The sequence below is a fragment of the Eleginops maclovinus genome, chromosome 18, assembly GCF_036324505.1.
Source record: "Eleginops maclovinus isolate JMC-PN-2008 ecotype Puerto Natales chromosome 18, JC_Emac_rtc_rv5, whole genome shotgun sequence".
NCBI lineage: Eukaryota > Metazoa > Chordata > Actinopteri > Perciformes > Eleginopidae > Eleginops > Eleginops maclovinus.
The window spans coordinates 20,645,666-20,666,116 of NC_086366.1; the positions used below are offsets into that span (position 1 = coordinate 20,645,666).

General features: G+C 42.6%; 1 protein-coding gene across 5 annotated transcripts in view; it reads left to right on the forward strand.

Annotated features, from left to right (window-relative positions):
• Window positions 1–281: 281 nt before the first annotated feature.
• aplp2 (amyloid beta (A4) precursor-like protein 2) overlaps window positions 282–20,451 on the forward strand; it is a 55,610-nt gene continuing 35,440 nt past the window's right edge. For all 5 annotated transcript variants that reach the window (XM_063906663.1, XM_063906665.1, XM_063906664.1 and 2 more), the window contains exon 1: window positions 282–582. In XM_063906663.1, the coding sequence (XP_063762733.1) occupies window positions 511–582 (72 nt within the window). In that variant the 5' untranslated portion in view covers window positions 282–510. The remainder of the gene's footprint in view (window positions 583–20,451) is intronic.

Consider the following 20,451-nt stretch of genomic DNA (forward strand, 5'->3'; position numbering starts at 1 on the left):
TACTATCATTAATAGTAGTTGGACTTGTAGAATAAGTATTAGTAGTATTAGGCCTTTTTATATTTGTAGAAGTAGGACTTTTAGTATTAGTATTCGTATTATTAGTGTTAGTATTAGTGTCAGTATTAGTAGTACTATCCGTATTAGTAGTAGTAGTAGTATTAGTCCTAAATTGTGTGTCACTACAATGGTCCTGCCGCCGGGGGGCGCGGTGGCTCTCTGCGGTGGATCCAGCGGAGCAGAGGAGGGAGGAGGCAGCCGAGGCAGAGCAGCGGCGCCACACTCTCAGCCCACAGTTCCAGAGGAGACCCAGCGAGTCGAGTGTGCCAGCCAACCTTTCTCTCGAGCTCGGGTAACAAAACAAGCGGAGCAGGACCCGTCCGGCTCTCCGGGAAAGATTATCTGATTATTCTACAGGACGCTGTCCGCTCTTTATTCTCCGGGACGTCAACTCACACTCTGCTCTCAGGATACAAGTTATTTACAGCAGCAAAGCGGAGATCCTGGAAGATGGGTTCATTCCCCGCGATATCGGTCCTTATTTTGGGCATTGTGGTTCCAGCGCTGGCCGGCTACATTGAGGTATGTAATGCTTTCTGGTCCACTCTGTGCCATGCTTCTCTGACTCGGATCAAAACACCAGTGTTGCATGCAAAAGCAAATGTTTTTGGCCTGGATTTATCCCCATGAGGCATAAGCTCTGTGGATATAAAGAACAGTTTTATCTCGTTTGATGTTTCCCACACTCTAGTCAAAAAATCAGATTGAAAGATCCGATTGATTTATGTTACTCATGACATTATTTACATAATACGTTTGCTATATAGTTCAAAGGGTTCAAACGTGTTCCTTAAGGCAGGCATCATATCGGAGATGCAGTTAAATATTAATGGGCTTGCTTTCAGGTCATTCTTCAGCTCTGATTTGCAGTTTGTTGATGTGAGTGGAGCAATGTGCGGCCTGAAGGTGCATTGGTAGAATTACAGTAGGGTTTGCTGCAGAGATCAAATGAAAGACAGCAGGCGCTTTGTCAGGCCTTTGGGGACACACAGGACTCCTGCACTGGATCACAACTGTAGCCTATACTTCCTGCTCTGTTACAGTGGTGTCCATCATGTGTGTGTATACTTAATTCTCAAATCAAAGAGGATAATCTTTTCTTGATACATTTTCATACTCCAGCCTTTTTGTGTCAGCAGGTTGGTCCCCTGTGATGCTGGCAGACCCCTTTTTCTACTTAATTGTGATATATTTGTAGTCCTTTTTACAAGTTGAACCATTGGAGTTCTGCACATGGGTCCATTTGCCAGATACCGACTCACACACTCCTTTCTAACCTGATGTCTTATTTCCCTGCTGGCTCACCAGTTATTGTCCTGGTGCCTGCAGTGTCAGACATGTGTGTCATCGGGTAACAATGCACCCATTTTCAGAGCAAACAAATCCCCCCACCCCCACTGCCACCCCCCAGAGAGTAAACACAAGTGTTCCTGCTCACAGCTGAAGCAGCCATGACAAAACACTTTAACAAGACGTCTCCTCCTGCCACTGTTGTGCAAAGTGCTTATCAGGGAATGTTTCTCCCTCTCCCGCATTTGCGACAAAAAGCCTCGGCCATTTTGTGGCACTATTGTGTTGGGGGGGTAATAATGGTTATTATATGTCTTCAACAAAATCAATGCTGCTGCTTCACTCAGTAGCCTATCTAAAAAAGACCTGTACTCACTGCACAGATGTGCTGATCGACACTGGACAGACTCTCCTGAGATGATTAGATGATGAAATCAATGCTTTTTCCTGACCAGTCACCCAGATGAAATTGAGAAGTGTAGGCTGGCTGCCGTGCGCCTTGACTTTAGGGCACATGCTGAGGATTCCTGTGGTTTTAGTCAATGGCTGACCTGCAGGACAGGGCTTTCTTTGTCTGATATGGCATTTTTATTTGCATAGAATATGGATATTCCCTTTTTTGCTCCAGCCTCATTTGCCTCCAAATGTACTTCTCTATGGGAAACTGAGGCCTAGATGCTCATGTTGAAATTAAGAGCCATTAGCATCCGTAAGGTAGAACACAAACATGAGCACATCTGAGCTTGAAGAAAGACAAAGAAGAGGACACATCCAAAGAGATGACTTTATGTTAGGTTGCATATGATATAAGGACAGCTAAAGACGACTCCACCTAAAACTACCATTTGTTACTCACCCTGTGTTATTTTGAAGTTTTGATGGAAATGTTGTTTATTCATGAATGGTTGTTCTGGGACAATGAAACAAAAAAAAAAAGATTGAGATTGTTGAGTTTGAGTAAATTGGGCTCATTTGAACAGCAAACGTTACCAAAACATCAGTTTACATCTCTCAAAGAGCACTATTCCCTCTATACTCACTACTTCTCAAAGGCAGGAATTTTCTCTCAAATCGTGCTATTTCAAACACAAATGTGATACTGTATGCAAAACTGTTTTAAACACTAAAGCTTAGTGTCCTAAATTGACTTGAATTCATGAAATGTTTATACATTTTTTTGTACACTGTTTAAGTATGGGACATGTTCTTCATAAATTCAAGGTTACACAGGACTGAGCAATTGATATACAAATGGTCTTTGTGGATGAAGTATTCCTTTTAACTTTAAGGTTTCACATTCAAGTGCTACTTCATTCAAGCATCACGTTGAACCTCAACGTGTCATTTTCCCAACAAGAAGCCAAAGCTGTGTTTCTCTGTCCTGTGTATTCCTCATTTGTTTTGAACCATGTTACGACTGGATAGCCCGATACTAGCCACCTGCTGTTGTTGTCAGTGAAGCTGCTGGTGTGTGCGGACTGAGGTAGATATTTCTGTGCTGACACGCAGACTGAATGCACTCCCCTGGACCTTGAGTCTGAAATTTACGAGCCGGTTAGAGCTCCTGGGAGACACTGGCTGTTGGACAGGGATGGTTTATTCCCTCTCCTCTACCTCTCTCCTCTCATTGTCCCTCATCTCTTTGTGCACTGCGATTGTCGAGGTGTCATTGGACCGGAGCGGCCCTCTTGTTTCTCCTTTTTTGAAGCCTTCTGCGGCTACTTCAGCTGTGTAACTGATTTATTTTGTCGGATACTTGTGAGAGTTCCAGATAGTGAGCTTTTATTTCTTCAGCTGTGTTTCCCCCCCATCTCATCTGAGCATCTCTGTATAATAGGATTTACAATCTGCAGTGGCTGTGGCCTTATAATTTAATATCCCGGCATGAACTCAAAAACAAGCAAATGTTTCATTTAAATTTCACTCACTTGAGGAACATCCATGGTGAGCAGCTGTGTTATTCAGAAATAAGGAGCAGGGTAGAACCCCACAGCAGGTTTACCAGGGGAATTGCATCATACTGAGACATTCGCTCATATGATTCCCACTGGATTAATGAAATACAGAATATCTGGAACAGTTAATGCTTTCGGTACATTTTATTCTCTGCTGATTTTAGCATAAGAGATTACCAAGGTCATGACCCAAAAAGTATGAAAACGACAGAGCGTTATGAACACAAAATCAGATGTTTGTGCCTGTCATAACATCAAGAAAATGTTGGTGTCAAGTTATGTAAACACATGTCTAAATTCAAGATGGAGCTTGTATGGATCTGACTTTATGCTGGAGGAATGACTTTATAGGCTTTCATATCAAATGTAAGCGATTCAAAGTTGCCGTTGAGAAGTGGACAAGCAGATCCAATCACCAGAAGTGCAGAAATCCTACTCGTGTAAGGGAGAAGAACAAAAAAACCCACAAAATTGGTTTTTGAGCAGCTTATTGGTCTCTGGTTTCAGTCCTCTTGCAGCAGAGTTTTCCTCTTATCATCTTAAGTCTGTGTGCGTGCTTTAAGGCGAGCGTTGATATTAAATTGAGCTGCTGTTTGCCTCCATGTGTTTGCTCAGGATATGGGCTGATAGTGAACAATTGCATGTGAATGAATTCCCCGAGGTGGCTGTGATTGTCGGGGCGGGTGCTATCGGGCTGTCCGTTAGTAAGGCTGAATGATTCCGTATGAGGGCCTTTTGTGTGCCCCTGAATAGCCAGGACAACCCAGGGCGTCGCTACAATACAGAGGTGATCAAGATACTGGGCGCAGAAGGCAACGACAGACAGTTGGTGACTTTTCACGCCTGAAAAAAACAACCAGGAGAAGCACTTTGATAATGATCTCTCAATACATTGTTGTGGGTGGCGGAGGCTGTTTCCACCCACCTCTAGATGTTCAGATGGCCTCTTTGACTTCCACGTTCTGCCGTGTCAATCAACTTGAAGGCAGCAGCACGTGCCCCATCAGCTTAGAATCAACGTCGCTCGCCCTTGAAATCGTAGATTAGTGTCTAAAACCGCGCTTTCAATTGTTGGGACAGCCCCGTATCCCTGTGAATCCTCTTAGTGACAAGAAACACTGGGTGCTTATAGATCTGCGCGGGGTAAGGTACTAATCCCAGAGCCCTACCTTTTCTCCCGCTGCTAATACACACACTCACACCCCCACTCACTCAGTCAAACCTTCATTTCCAAGCCCTGGTGAGGGAAAAATGACTTAAATAAAAATATCAGTGGTATTTGTGCACTATTGTAGTCTCTAAAAAGTACACTAAAAAACTTGAAGCGTTGACTTTAATTAAATCTATTACATCCAACGGTTACACATGATTGCATTAGGTTAGTCGAAAGCAGTAGTCTTACTTTTAAATTAAAATGTTTACGTTTAACTTAATATTATTGATTTCACCTAACCTAATACAATGATGTGTAATCTGTTGACATAATACATATAATTAAAATCAACCATTACATTTTTCCAGTGCAGGAAGGATTGTCTGATTGACTAGCCTCATTTCCTAAAAGACACCTTCCTTCTACTCGGTTCATCTGCTCTTTTTCCGTCTGTCTCTCTGTTTTCTTTTCAACGCCATGGCTGTTTCTTCCTTCCAAGCCCTTGCATGTCTCCTGGAGCGATTCCATCGACCGACACACTCTCGGCTCAGCCCGGGGATTTAAAGAGAGAGGCCTCATCAGGCAGGCCTTGTTCTCACGATGGAAGGCTTTGTCCCCCAGTCTCTAATTATCGCACGTGAGCCGGAGTTGCCTGCTTCTTTTTGCAACTTGAAATCTTCGTGTGTCTGTCTCTTTAATGTGTGTGTGTCTGAATGCTCTTGCAGCTAAGCTCATCACATATTTAGTCAGTTTTTCTCACTGAGAGATCCTAGGCTGGGACTTGGAGTGAGTGGGTTCAAAACGACACACTCATGACTGCACAGCGCTTAAATTGCACCAGGCCTCCTGCCATATGTAGGCCAATCTGCACAGCCTCCACAATCCTCCCGTGTGTGCGCAGCCAATGTGAGCGCCACTACACCTGAGTCTGTGTTTTTTTGACAATAGCTTGGCTCAGCACGGCTGCAAGAGAATTCCTTTTGTCAGTTTATATGCCACAGTGCCCAGGAATGCATAGCCTGAAGTGCAAACGGCTCGCTGTATTGTGCTGCTCCCTCCCTGTTACAGCGCTTGGAGAGTGAAAGAGGGACTGTACACTCTTGCTAATTCAGTACAAAAGCATCCCTCTTTAATCCCTTTGAAAGGAGACCTGGCATTTCAGACTTTTTTAAAAAATGTGCTTTCTGTTTGAGAATGAGAAGACAGTCAACGTAGGTGGGTTAAACCCTGTCACCCCCCCCCCAGTGTGCGTGTGTGCATCCCTGTGGCTCAGTGAGTCACTCTAGCTGCTTGGGTTTTTCTTCCCATGAATAAAATATCTGCTGTGCTATCTATGAGTTATACTGCACTTGCACCTCTGTTTATGGCCGCACCGGTCTCTTCCTCAGTCCCTGTTGCTCCACATGGGCCGTCTACTGTCCCCCCTCCTTTTCTTATTCAGGTGTGTAGCTCTCCCTTTTGTTAGATCAGTGAGTCACACGCAGGCTCTGGCGCAGCTTGTGCACTGATTTGTCTGCGTTTTTGTTCAAGTAAAAAAGAATGGAGGACGGCAGCTACAAAATCAAAGAGTCAGTTTAACTGTGAGCCAGGCATTGTTTCCTGTACCAGAACATCTAAGAGCATAAATTACTCAATGGCTGTTTTTACTTGTGTTTGAACCCATCTTCCACTGAATTTATCTGTCTTGTCATACAAGAGCATTCAAATCAGACCCAGTTTCCCAATCTTCACTTATAATTGATATGTTTTTTTCGTACCGCTTTGTTGAATTCTTTGTCCCTTTGCTGTGTGAGAGCTGGATGGGTCTGTGTGTCTAGCTGTGCTTCTTTTTTTTGTTGGAATGCACGCTGGAAGGATATTTATTTAGATTTGTTTGTGTCTTGGCGTGCTTTGGGCCATGATTGAGGACTGACCGAGCCACAGTTGCTGTTTTTGTGGTGTTTTGAGATCAATTAGAAGTCCGTCTCATTACTTATCTGCATGCACAGGTATAATCAAAGAGTCCCATAGTTGTATAGCTCAGGGAAATGGGAAAGGAGGCAATGCTATTGCCTGGATTTGCTGTTTGGATGACTGGCAGGCTGCCTGACTGTTATGGTGCTCTGTTTTGCTGAGCAACACTGCACAAATAACACCTCACCCTGCCAGGGAAAACAGAGCATGTTAGTTCCTGCTTCCTCCCTTTCTTACTGCGCTTCCTTCTTTTTCCTGCTCTCTTTACCCCCCCGTGCCTGTAGTGGAAATGGTATCATCCAGACTGGAACCAGCATAGGCATGGAGTCCAGTCCATCCTGTTTCCTCCCCCCCCCCCCTAAAGTTTATCCTTTTTTCCTCAAGAGATTAGGGGGAAATGAAAATGTCAGAGCAGTAAGAGATAGAAGCCGTGCAGTGTAACCATATACCCCCAGAGAGAGGCCTGTGCTGCTGCCGCCGGTACTCAAGCAATGTGACGGGCCTGTTAGCAGCCTGTCTGATACAGCACTTTCTCAAGGAGAAGGTGGCCAAGGACAAACAGCAGCTCTGTATGGTGGTCCACCTGGGACACAGACATATCAAGGAGGGGACTTCACCGTCAAAGGAGGGAGACGCTAGCGTTCCACCTTGAACGTCTGAGGAAAAATTGATTTTTTTTTCTCATGTAATAGCAATAAGATGCCATTTTTTTCCTTTGAGTCTTTAAGCTCTTACCTGCATGCACTGTAATTAATTCGATGAGAGGTGTTGATGCATAATCAAGAGCTAAAGCCTTCAGGTCCCCTCCCTGCACTCTCAGAAGCAATAACAAGAAGAAGGCTTGTGCATTGTATACTTTAAGGAGAAGGCAAAAATGTAAATGAGAGTGAGAGCCCGGCTGGAATTCATCGGACATAATTTCCTCGGTCTAAAATAGAAAGCCCCAGATGACTGAGTGGGTGAAATTAATGTAATTTGAATGCTAGCAGGAAACCCTGGGAAATAAAGGACGCTCTTAGATACAAACAGGCTGTGACACACGCTGTATAAGTTCACTGAGAGCATATGATCGACTCCCTATGCTGTGTGTATTTCCCTTTATTTCCCCTGCATCAACTGTACATCCGTTTTCAGGAATGCAGTTTTAATATGCAGCAACATCAACATTGCAAAAGAGTAGAACAGACTATTTTTATTTCAACACTGATGAGTTTATTGCAGTATCATTTTTTTAAGAAGCTCTATTATGTTTTATTGGTGTTCCCTTTCCTGTAATGTGTAATATATGTGTTTGTGCATGTAAATGGTCTGCAAAGGCTAAAATCTTTGCAGACTGAAATACCTCCATTGAACTCCTTTATTTACTCGCACTTCTTTTAGCTAGAGCTCTAGCACATTAGGCGTGATTGCAAGCTAACATTATTGTTTTCAAAACCCAAGGATATTCAATTCATGATAACAACCGAGAAACTAATTTAATTCTAGTGTTTAAGAAGCTGTAACCAGTTTATAGTTGGCTTTTATTGCTTGATAAATAACTCAAAATGACCAGCTATGTCTGTTGATTGACTCATCTTTCAAATAAATACTTTATGCACTGTAATGTTTCCCAAGCATATCACATGCAGTGTGTATTTGTGTGCCGTGTACACTCAAGGGACTGTAATGGTAGGCAACATACTTAGCATTCTGCAACAGACCTCCCTTCACCCAGAGCAGGCAGTGGCTGAGCTATGACCCTGATATTATCCTAGTAATGTCCTTATCTTTTTTTTAATTAATTCTGAAACTAATGACCAGTAGAGGATTCCATTATGTATCACAAGAAGTTATTATAAGAGCATTGGCACTGGAACATCCGTTGGAAATGACTCCTATAGCAATTGTTGTGCACCAAACCATGAACGTGCTGTCAGATCACCTGCTGAAAGACTACTCATGTTATTTGACCTCTTGTGTAAATTCCTTCTTACAGCCATTTCCACTTAACATTATAGAAGTACTTTTTTCAACAAAGCTGCAGCTCAGGAATGCTGCAGCTGTGCACCTCTATCAGCCATTATGATCTGAGATAAAAACCAATCAAGCACTCGGGAGGATTCCATTAGTTTGATGAGATATGAATATCGCTCTGAGCGCAAATCTGAAATAGTCTGCTGTTTTCAGACAAACCCATTAAAAGTCATTTGATCTTCTGCGGCTAATTATAGAGCCTTCTGAGCAGCGAGCCGCCTTCACCGGACTCGCCCCCCACAGTTACCCACCTACCCTCTAACCGCTCCCTTCAGTGTTCATCACATCCCGTCCTTATGTTTCAGGAGCCTATTTAGCGCCACTGCGCTATTATTGAAGCATGGAAGCTGACAGGCGGCCCAGTCATGCGAGGGCACAGGGATTTGTCTGCCTGTCGTCGTGCTGGTTTGGATTTAGGATCTAGAAGGATTCAGCAGCGGGGTCCGACTTGTGCTGAACACTGTAGGGAAAGACACAGGAGGTGGGGGAGCAATGTCAATCGATTGACAAAAAGGGATTGTAGCAGTGAGGCTCAGAGGTGGATCCTCCTGCTGTGAAGTCTGTGTCTTCTCTTCGTAGAGACCTGACTAATTAGGCCTCAGCATGTCTCACTACAGTTATACTCCTCACTAGTCTGCCCTCCCCCCTAGAAGAAAAGCAAAGAGAGGGAAGGGCCAGGCTTAATGACAGATAAGCATATCTACATTACATCCATCATCTTCCCCTGGTAAAGATGGCCTCCCTTTGCATCGCCGTGACCATCACAGGCTAATGCAGACACGTGGGCTGCGACTCTGCTCCCCTGCTCGGTGTCTGCAGGGGAGAAGGAAGGAGCAGGGGGCTCTGCAATCAGAGCGCAGACTCATTTAAAATCAGCTTGGGTGGTCACAGGAGAGTGGCACCGCACGCAGTCAAACTCAGCTGCCCTCAACAACTTACCTCCAGGTGGTAATCAGTGTCAGGTTGAGTGAAAATTGTAATACAACCTTGTACGAGGGTGTTGAAAAATTATGTTTTTCCCGGAATTTGAAAAGAAAGTTTGAAACATTCAATATTTTCTCTGAAATTTGCTCTGCAAGCTGAAAACAACGTTTTAATATCACCTCGACAGGGCAAGGGAATAGGGAAATGTGAATGATAAAAGCAATGGCATTGACTTGACAAAAACATTCAGATTTGAAAGATTGTTAGGGTTATAAATTGAGAAAGTCGGCCAACATTTGGTGTTTAGAACTAGAATGGCACTCAAAAACAGAAGACTTGCATCGAGGCCAATGTGGCACTCGTGTGCATCTTGGTGTTCCCATTTCCGGAGTCGGGAGGATTTTCTTTGGCGGTTTGTTCATGAGCTTTAATTAGTTATAATGAAATTACATGGACACTACAAAAAAGACATACTGTTTTTAATTGCTCAATATTTGATAGCTGTTTATGCACCTAGTGGAGAACTATTTTTTTCAGATTATTTAGCAATCAATGAATGCAGGTCAAAAGCAAGAGGTAATTCCTGGTTCTTTCCAATAATTGCATGTAAATCGGGCCAGTACCTTATCCATAATCATGCTGTCAAAATCGAAAATTCAACCTCCTTGAAGGAGATAATTATCCAAAATGTCAATTATATCCTGTCCATAAATCTTTGGACTAATGGTGCATCATACTTTCAGATATGTCCGAGTATATTTGTAGCTGCTTTGTTGATGTGGTTTGGTAGTATCGAATCCAAAGATGTTAAAATTAGTTCCGGCATCAAAGTTTAACCCCTGGTATTGTATCATCACTAGTAAGATCAACAACTTTCTCCTTTCAGCGTTCTCACGCTGTACATCTGTCACCTACTATCATTTCATGTTGGCAGATCATGGAAACATTGCATGTCCTTGATCCCCTCCTCTATCCTGCAGTTCTCTGGCTGCTCTCCTGCTCTAGCGTGCCCTCGCCACAACTCATGGCTGCCTTGTAGCGACTGCATGTGATATTTCCACTGTGTCCTTGAAACCGCTTTCCCCCGCCTGCTCTCAATGTCACATCCCACTGAGCAGCTTTTCCCCCGACAGTCCCTTCAATTTAGACACAGTGTGCTTCCACCCCTCTTCTCATGCAGCTGACTCTACTGCAGCACACACTTAAGGACCAAATGTCTATATTATGTCTTTGTTGGAACACTCTGTCCTTGTGATTCCCTCACCTCTGTCTCCTATCACTCCACTATCTCTCTATTGCACCTCTCACCTCATGCCCTCTCCTCCCCCCTCGCTTCCCTAATTTCTCTTTTGCTTGCTCAACAATTACGTGCTTATTAACCGAGGGAGTCGGTGCGGCTGAATGAGACGTCAGTGACAGGGCTGGGGGCCTCGCCGAGGTTCCCTGTTACTATTGTCCCTTTTATTGACAAGTCTGCCAGCCCGCCTGGTCCTGAGGAGCAGCGGCGTGGTGCTGCATGCTGATGAGAGTCATAGAGCAGGAAAATGAAGGAGAGGGAGTGGCGGGAGGAAGGGAGGAAGGAAGGATGCGGCAATGTGTTTTCACTCAACTTGGCAGGTCCCACTGGTGTGAAGTAACTAAGTAGATTTACTCAAGTACTGGACTAAGTAAAATGTTGAGGTACTTTGCATAAGTATTTCCATTTTTTGCTACTTTTTACTTCTACTCCACTACAAGTCAGGGGTAAATAGTGTTAATACATAATGAGTACTTTTACTTTAGGTACTTCAAGTATATTTTGATGCTGATACTTTTCTACTTTAACTTGAGTAACATTTTGAATACAGGACTTTTACTTGTGACAGAGTTTTTCTACACTCTGTACTTCTACTTTTACTCAAGTACAAGATCTGAGTACCTTCCCCACCTCTGTCGGGTATGAGCAGGAGAGAAGCAGGCGAGAGGGAAGTGAGCACAGGTCATTCCTTCCAAATCCCCTCTCGTCAGCGCGAGAGATTAGGCTTCTGTGCTCTCCGGCCGACGAGAGAGAGGCACACTCCTGTGTCTAATCCTCCTCTTTTAAACTGCTGAGAGTGCAGTACAAAGTGGGGGGAAGAGTCAGCGTCCACATAAAGGGCCCTGTGGAAAACACAGGCCCATAGTTCAAAACAAACTGAGCCCCGTCTAAACCATTGCCTAAGCCCCTAAATCTCCATTGTAGCCAACGACGGAGCTGAGCCCACCGCCAACTTTTTCCCGCCCAGCTATCGCTCCCCAACAGGCGCTCTCGCCATCACATCACCTGAAATTCCCCCACAGGAAGCCAGCACTGTGTCAGAAACACCCCTGCAACCCTCATTAGCTTCTCTGCTGTAGTACCGCCAGGCTTGGACACACACAACAGCGGTACACACCATGTACACACACACAAATAAAGCCCATCCCTCTCCTACCGGCTATAGACCTCCCACCTAGCGCACAGAGTCTTTTAATAAATGGGACAGGCAATGGCCAATTTAATCATGCTAATGTGTATGTTACAGTGGGCGGTTTATCGGATAGCTGATCTCCATATCCGCTCTGGAAGCAGGCGCTGCAGGAGGAAGAATGGGAAAAGCACAAGCGTGGGGGGAATGGAAGCGATGAAGTGAAAACAAGAGAAAGCTCGACAATTTAGTCTTGTGATCCAGGTAATGAAGACAGCAGCTCTGATTCCAAGTAAAGAGAGACAAAGGAAACAGGGGAGATCATTAGGCAAAGCGAGTCTTTTGCCTAATGATCCGAAGAATAAATGGGGAAATGCTGTGTCAATTTTATGCTAAATGCATTGTTTGCACTTAGTGGTGAGGCTAGTTGTTCCATCTATTTTAGTCATAAACATCTGGCACAGTGATGTCAAGAATGTAATCCGCTCTAGGCCACGTGGATGGTAAGCTCGGATAGAGAGGGCTGAGGGGGTCGCCGACTCACATGGCTAGATACAGACTGAGAGTAGAGAGAGGTAAATGTATAGAGATAGCAGTGGCACGAGGAGATGGGAGCACAAAGAGTTTACCAGAGTGCTCGAAGAGAATAGAGATGAAAGGAGGGATATGGAGCACTGAAGGGGTTGCTCATGCAGAGAGCTTTTAGTGGGCAGAAGGGAACAATGTGTGATTGTACTGACAGCAGCTGGAGGAAGATGCAGGCATGGTCAGACATATTGTAAGCACACCTATGCTGCTTTGAAAAAGATCTCCTAAAAATGGACCTCAATCATCACAGTCCTTGGGTCATTAACGCAAAATGAAAAACAATTATCTTCTTCCTGCAAGAAATAGTTTTTATACTCCGGGGCCTTATTTTTGCAAGCGTGCAACTGTGTAACTTAGCAACTAAACAACAAGCTCTTGGTAAATCCCTCCGTGTAATTATCTCTTTATCGCCGCAGCTCAGAGTTATCGCTTATTTCTCCATTGACTGACTTTAATGTATTTTTTGCTAACACACCTCACAGTTTACCATTGTCTTGCTTGTTTTTATTGTATTTCCATATCGTTTGATATTGGCTCAAATTCAATTACCCCTTTAATAAACCCCTCAGGGAGCCACGGTAGCTATTAACAATTTAGAGAGCCTTACGCTGTCTTTCTTTCTCTTTTAACAGCTGTTGTGACAACTTGTGGCTAGCACCCAACAACAAGGAGAAGCAGATAGGATAACTCTGAGATAGTTCAGCGATAGATTACGGAGTTCATGTTTTATTGGGTTAAAGTCAAAATCATCAGCTTCTACACTTAATCCCATATTCTATTTCTTTATATTTTGTCGTTTGCCATCAGGACTTGACAATGATTGGACTAACAAGGACGCTGAAGTCAAGCCTTTGCTATACATTTTTACATAATTGTTTAATATAAATTTACATGTCTCTTCCAAAATGATGCGGCATACTGTATACTGCAAATAATGCACCCTGAGCAGACTCAAAACAAATATGTTCCCTTGCTTCTCACTCCTCTTCACCCTCTCTCCTCCATTCCTGATGCTCCTCAGCTAGCTAGAAACCAATTTGCTCTGTATCTTAACAAATACAATGTTATGATGGCTGTGGGTGAGCCCTTAAGGCTGGGGTTGATAAGGCTGTAGAGATGGACTGTGAGGAGTATTATTCCAGGGAGATGGGGGGAAATCTGTACACCAAGAAGAGCCATAGGGGAAATGGCTCTTCTGTCCCCTCCTGTTCTCCTCTCTTCACCCCCTGTCTGCAAAATAAGAAAAGTAATAAGGCACAACTGGAAGCATGCATCCTAATGTCTGCCATCCCTCACAAGCAGGCGTCTTAACAGCACCTGTCTTTCAGAGGTGCCGCAGATAGCAGCTGAGACGGACACCACACAATATCGACAACACTGTGTGTGTGAGGAAATTTGTCAAAGGGCAACAGTGTGTGATGTGAGGGAGGGGAAGGGATTAGCATGAGGAGAAGTGAGGACCTTTGCCCTGTGATGAGAGAGCAGAGAGTGGCTTAGCTATCTGTCCCACCGATGTTGTTTTTTTCCTGTTTTTTTCCTTTTGGTCATATGGACTTACATTATATGTATGTAAGATACACTTCCCATGGGTTAATGGGTTCTTTTGTTTGTCCGTAAAAACACAGTAGGACAACCTCTCTTATGAGAGTTAAGCTATTTTCTAGGATGTCTCCACAAAGACTTTCTTTAATAACTCAACTGTGCATTAGCAGTGGAGATAACACAAGAAAACCAGGAACCCTGAAGTCATTTCTGTCAGAGCTGAATGACCAAGGACACTCTGCTGGTGTGTGGCTTGTAAACATGTCAACAAAGGTGAACTTTTCTCTATCAATGGCTGAATTCCCCTTTGCTCTCTTTCATTAGAGGCTGCTCTGCTCTGCTTGTGTTTCTCAACAAATGCAATTGATTGTGTCCTCACCTGGGTAACAGGTGGGGGCTGCTGTTGGTCTGGCAACAAAAAATAGTCAACCAGTCTAAATTGTTGAAGGACTGCAACGTGACATCATTTGGGAAAGATCTATAGTGGGCAAATACATGCAAGCACAAATTCCTTGATTCTTCATTTGACTGTTTACTCTAGTAGTTACAATAAACGCTTCTAGAATAGTATCGACAAACTCAAGGATCTTTGTCTTAAATTGGACTTCTTGGATCGTATTTCATGTCAAGGGTCCCTGAAGCAACACACTCCCACTAATGCAGCCCTTTGTTTTGTTTTATCAGGCTGTTTTAGGTGTAAACGCCTCCTAAACTTTATCACTGGCAGGTGAAAAGAAGTTGTTGTAACAGTGGGACACAACCGCCCAATATCTGCACTTCAATGGTTGCAAAACAAGCATTCCACTTTTTAACAAATCAATATTACCTACAACATACGAGATACAAGAGTTGTGTTAATCTGTTTGGTTGAAAACTAGTTGTATGTTATAATTATATAGATTTTGTTGCACTACCCACGATAAGACTGGCATTGTGAACCCACTGTAACATAATACCGTCTCCTATCAGAATCCCCTTGTTTGAATCTCTAATTTGACACTGAAAATAAAAAGCCAGCAGGTTATTACCTTCTTTTTTTTTATAAGTCTCAGACAGAATTTCCCATTAATGAGAATGGAGTATATTACCTTTAGATCTATTATGCCTTAAATCCCTTCTGAGCTCTCATTTTCAAAACCTCTTCAGATGAAATATGGTTTTAATTAGGATCATACCACAAAAAGTAGCGTTATCCTCATGGTTTCAGGTTTTTTATTTCTAGCTCTGAACAAGCTCTACTGGCGAGGGCAGGCCTGGAAGACAAGACCCCACTGGCCCACCAACTGGAGCTTATAAATAGCCCGGACACACCTTCTCCCCGCGGGAAAGGCAGTTAGCCACAGTCTGAAAAAAATAATACCTTGCTCTAATTAACCCTGATTTTCTTTTCTCTTAGCCTAGTATATCTCCATTTCATCTCAGGGTTTTAGTCGACACTCAAGCTACTACAGACCGGAGTGCTTGTTATAAAGAGGGGAAGATAAATAAACTGGGAGAGCAATTGATAACAGGGAGAAAAAATAGGGAGACGGGATATGATTGAGCAGTGTGAGGGTGACATGGTTCTTTTTGAAGAGATGAATTTGCAGGCTTTGCCGCAAATGTGGAGTGAATGTGAAGGTCCACTCACAAGATCAATGCTGCTTGACAGTGCTACACTCTCTGGATGCTTTGTGTCAAATTTGGTAGAGAGAGATTCTTTCAAAGTAAAGTTCTTCTGCAATACTTGCTCTGGAAAAGTAACATTTTAAGTAGCTTTAATTGCTGCTGTTAGTCGTTTTATACCCTTTGACCTCACCTTCAAACTATAATTGTAACAATAAGATGTTAACAATACGATAATGTGTTTCGACATATTGTGTTCCCTGTAACTCCCAAAAGAGAGCTGCATTTATTTAAATTATAAAATGTACTGCTGGTTTTGTAGTGAGTTGCTTCAAGGCAATATTCAGAATACATTTAGTTTCAAGGTTAATAATGTAATAAAATAGGGATGGCTAAGGATATAGGGTAATTGTAATCTAGGTCAGACATTTGATCTCCATCTTAATAAGGACGTTTTGATTCTGCATTTTATTCTGAGCTTTAGTTTTATGAACATTTGGATCTACGTGTAAAACCAAAAGGCCGGTTTATTATTTTTTGAGCAAGATCATTTTTGTGAAAGGTGAAAACGTTTTATTTATATTTTAATTTTGGAAGATATATTGTGAGTGCATGAAACCCTGGCCTTACATTAGACCCAATACTTCCCACAATCCCTCACCTTCTAATCTGCTTAAATAAAGTTGCAGAAGCAGTGACTGACTGTCACCCAGACTCAGGCCTTTCCACCTGGGATTCAACCTACCCCAACACATCCTAAAAACCACTAGAACGTTACATTTTTCCGTGATCATAATTCCAATTTGAAGTCAAGCTGTAACTTACTGTCTTGTAAATATTTAAAAAGAAACAAGTGACAGTTGGTGCAGTGTCTGCTCGTTATGGGGAGCGACATTGCTGAACACTCTGATGCTCACTGCCATGGCAATGGCTTTTCAACTGGTGTTGTTTTTGTGATCAGGAGGGGACTGAGCACAGACATAGCTTTGTGTACTGTATGTCTGCTATGTGTGTGTGTCAGGGGACATATGTGAAGTCCTATGGAGCTGAGGGTCACTTTGGCGTTTGCACACAAGTACAGTGTGTTGTCGGATGCACCAAACAGGCCAGAGCTGTTATGGGGAGTGATGTTTTCTCACTGTCACACACACACAGCCTCATATGCCAGTCTCTCACAACTCTGGCCTCATTCCCCTGTTCTCCATTATTTTTCTCTCTCTTTCTTGAATTGCCTCTCCTTCCTGTCTTCCCACTCTGTCGCTGTGAGCTTCTTATTATCTGTCTTTCTTCTCCCTCCTCCCCTCGCTCTTCCCTGCTCCACTTCTTCAATCTGTTTCTCTCTCATGCCCTCGCTTTTCCCCTCTTCTCTCTGTTTCCCCACTGCCTCTCTTTCGACTGCAGCCTCAGTGTTCCTCTTTGTGAATAGCTGGGATGCTTTTGTAGAAGGTTTCCATAGTGACGGGCCATTTGAAGAAGTTGTCATTCACGTCTGCTCACTGGAAGCTAGCAAGAGGCCAAGTTATCTCCCCCTGGCAGCTAGACCTACGCCACTCAATCTCCGCAACTGTTACCCTGCAACCAGCAAGCTGCTGCGCATCTTTTAGCTGGAGCTTAATTACGAACACGTAGCGCTTTCGTTCAACCACCTTTGCTGAGAAGGGTGGCGTTAGGGCCACATTCAGTGAGACTAAGTTGCATTTAATTTTAGTTTGCCTTTGAAACTTATAGGGATGTTTGTTTCAAGGTGAAACGTAAAATATTAACACCAGTAAGTAATTACCACTAAGCAGGATGCAATTTGACTTTCCACTTAATGCACAACCCTACTCCATTTTCATTTCCTGAGTTCCAGAATTTTATGCTCCTTCTTCTTGTTATGACCAATCCCAAGAGAGCCGGCCAGTTAACCAATCAGAGCAGACTGAGCTCTGGTTTCAGATAGAGGGTGAAAAGGGGTGCCGCAGCACAGGCAGTTTGAGAAAAATAAAGACCTTTCTGAACACTCAAGCAGGGAAACATGTCCCAGTAGAGGCACAAAAAACAAATATGAACCTGAAAATTTGTATATTAGGACCCTTTGAACATTGGGGTCGTAACCGCAATGTCATTTCTCATTTTAATCTTTTATAAGAATAATAAAAGTATACATTTAGTTGTATTCGTGTTTGTTTTTATAGTGGAAAAACCACCAGTGGTCCTTTAAATTCATTAGGTCCTTGTTCAGTTAAACAATGGAGACCTATTCAAGCATGCATACAAAAATATCTTGACAAATAAACGTGTGCTTGCACTTAAGAGCAGTATAGTTAAAATCAAATAATGCCAAACTCAGAATGAGTTACTGGGAATGGAGCTAATCCAAACATAAGCTTCCGATATCAGTTGTCAAACAGGTAGAAATGTCTTGAGTTTCTCTCTCAGATCTTTCATCACTTTGAAGTCCCCAGGCTTGATCAACTCCTATCCTCTTTTTAATTTTTGTGCCTCGAGACATCAAAGGAGAATATAGGACATGGCTGCGTCAATGGTCTAGCCAGTGTTTCGCACTTTGGAACAGCTCCACACAGTCTCATTAACAAGGACATGTTAAATCAAGCACAGGTTGAGCGGAAAGGATTACAAATAGGCTTACAGTCTGAACCGGGGTGGTACCGGCGTGTCATGGCCGTGCAATCTACCATGGTGGGCGTTGGGTGTGTGGCGACAGTGTTTTTCCGCTCCCTTGTGACAGTTCGGGGCAGGATGAACAGTGAACTTTACTCTTCTGTCCGGTCACGTCTTGCTTGAATGATGGGAGGTTAATGAGTCAGGAAGAGGTGGCCGCTACAGAACAGAAACATAATGTTCGGCTTTCTGCGGAGCATCTCCCTGTCACATCAAACTCTAGCCAACACACAAGCCTACAATTTTTAAGGTGGAAATTTACTAAGTACATTTGGAAGAGTACCATACTTGAGTACTATTTTGACATACTTTTACTTTTTTTTCATCTTATCCTTACTTACCCCAATTTCTGAATGCAAAGATTGTACTTTTACTCTACTACATTTATTTAACACTCATAGTTACGACTAACTTTTTATGTATTTTCCTTATATGATACAAGGCATTACTGCACTACCAACATACATAAGTACAAACCAGTATTTTAATTTTAAGTTTCTAAAGTTGGCTTTGCATTGACAAAAACTAAAATGCCCTGATATAGTTTTGTTAGTGATAAAAACTGGATATTATAATACTATTTAAAAAATATTATATTGTCAAAGGCACCATTTTGATACTGTAAGTACATTAAGCTGATATTACTTCTGTACTACTACTTATTTTACATTTCGCACTTAAGACTACTTATAACAGTGTTGTTTTAAGAACTTAGTACAATTGTCAATCAAGTAAAGGATCTGAGTTCTTCATTCACATCCGACGTTTAGTTTATAGTTTTGGAACACAGTATTCAACCCCCTTTAAAAGAAGAGAAAGCTCTGTGCGAAGAAGTGAGAGATCCCACACAAATTTTGTGTGACACTGTAAATTTCACAGATTTATGTTGTTTCCTTTGGAGGGAAAGTGGCACTGACTGGACCCCTCTGTTTGCAAATCGGTAGGAGCGGTGACTCATAGGGCAATTCCAGTGTAGTCCCAGGACACTTCAAATGGAGAAGACAAAAGGCCGTTTCACTGAGACAGAGGAGCTCATTTGCATTGCAGTGAGAGGTTGCCCTTTTGATTCCGGGACTAAGAACATGACACCTTTTTCTTTTTATTATTCTGTTTTTCATTGCCTGCCCTTTGGAGGGTGGGAGGTGATAGAGGTATTCTCTGTCCCTCCGTCGCAGAATGTCCCCCTCCCCCTCTCATCTGTTGAACTGTAAGTGTGGTGATGACTTTACCTCTGGGAGGAATCACAACAATGTCACACAACCTCATTTGGTGTGTGTGTGTGTGTGTGTGTGTGTGTGTGTGTGTGTGTGTGTGTGTGTGTGTGTGTGTGTGTGTGTGTGTGTGTGTGTGTGTGTGTGTCTGTGTGTCTGTGTGTCTGTCTGTGTGTCTGTCTGTGTGTCTGTGTGTCTGTGTGTGGATATTGATAGACAGATAAAAGGCTGATGATAAAAATATTGTAGTCAAAACATAACAAGATTCTATAGATTTGGCATTAACACTGACAAAATAGTCTAGTTAATATAATGGAGCAACTTATGGGTCAAAAATGTAAAGCCAATGCAGAAGTGCATTATTTCAAATGGCTTAAATGAGTTCAAAAAATAAAATCAGATTGCATAGAAGTCTATGAAAAAATGCTCCTACTTCTCACTAGATTTATTATCTCTTAAACAATCCCCTGACAGATATGAAAATAGTTTCAATCACTTGTGTTGAATCCTTTCCAATACAGCATAATGTTCATTTCGTAAACCATCTTTCCATTTAGACTAAAACAGACCAAACAAACATTATGCTTTGAGGCAGGGCAACCTTGTGATTGACCAGTGCCACCATGTTGTTGATCGATTCGGTATTATTTACTCACATCATTTTCAGTGTATTTTCAGATAATGAAAGTTAATTGTGACAGTTTGGCACCTGTCTTGTTTAGCATTCAGTTCTCCTGAACCCTATCATTTCAATTCTGGTTCCATAAAACCGAGATGTGTATCAATTACCAGCTATCATTCCTTTAGATAGACATGTTATACCCCTATCTCTCCGAGACACATTATATACTTACACATATACTTAGATTTTTACCTGTCTCCTCAGTTTGTCGTAGTCTCTCGCATTTAACCCACGAATAAGCAAAACTTGATTTGAGCTTGAATACTCATCAGTATTTAAAATCTATCTGTGTCTGTTATAGTGATTCTAGTCTGGCCACATTCATCACAAAGTGAATCAAATGCATCGGCTGTGTTTGGAAAATAGCATCATGGATATAAGTTGT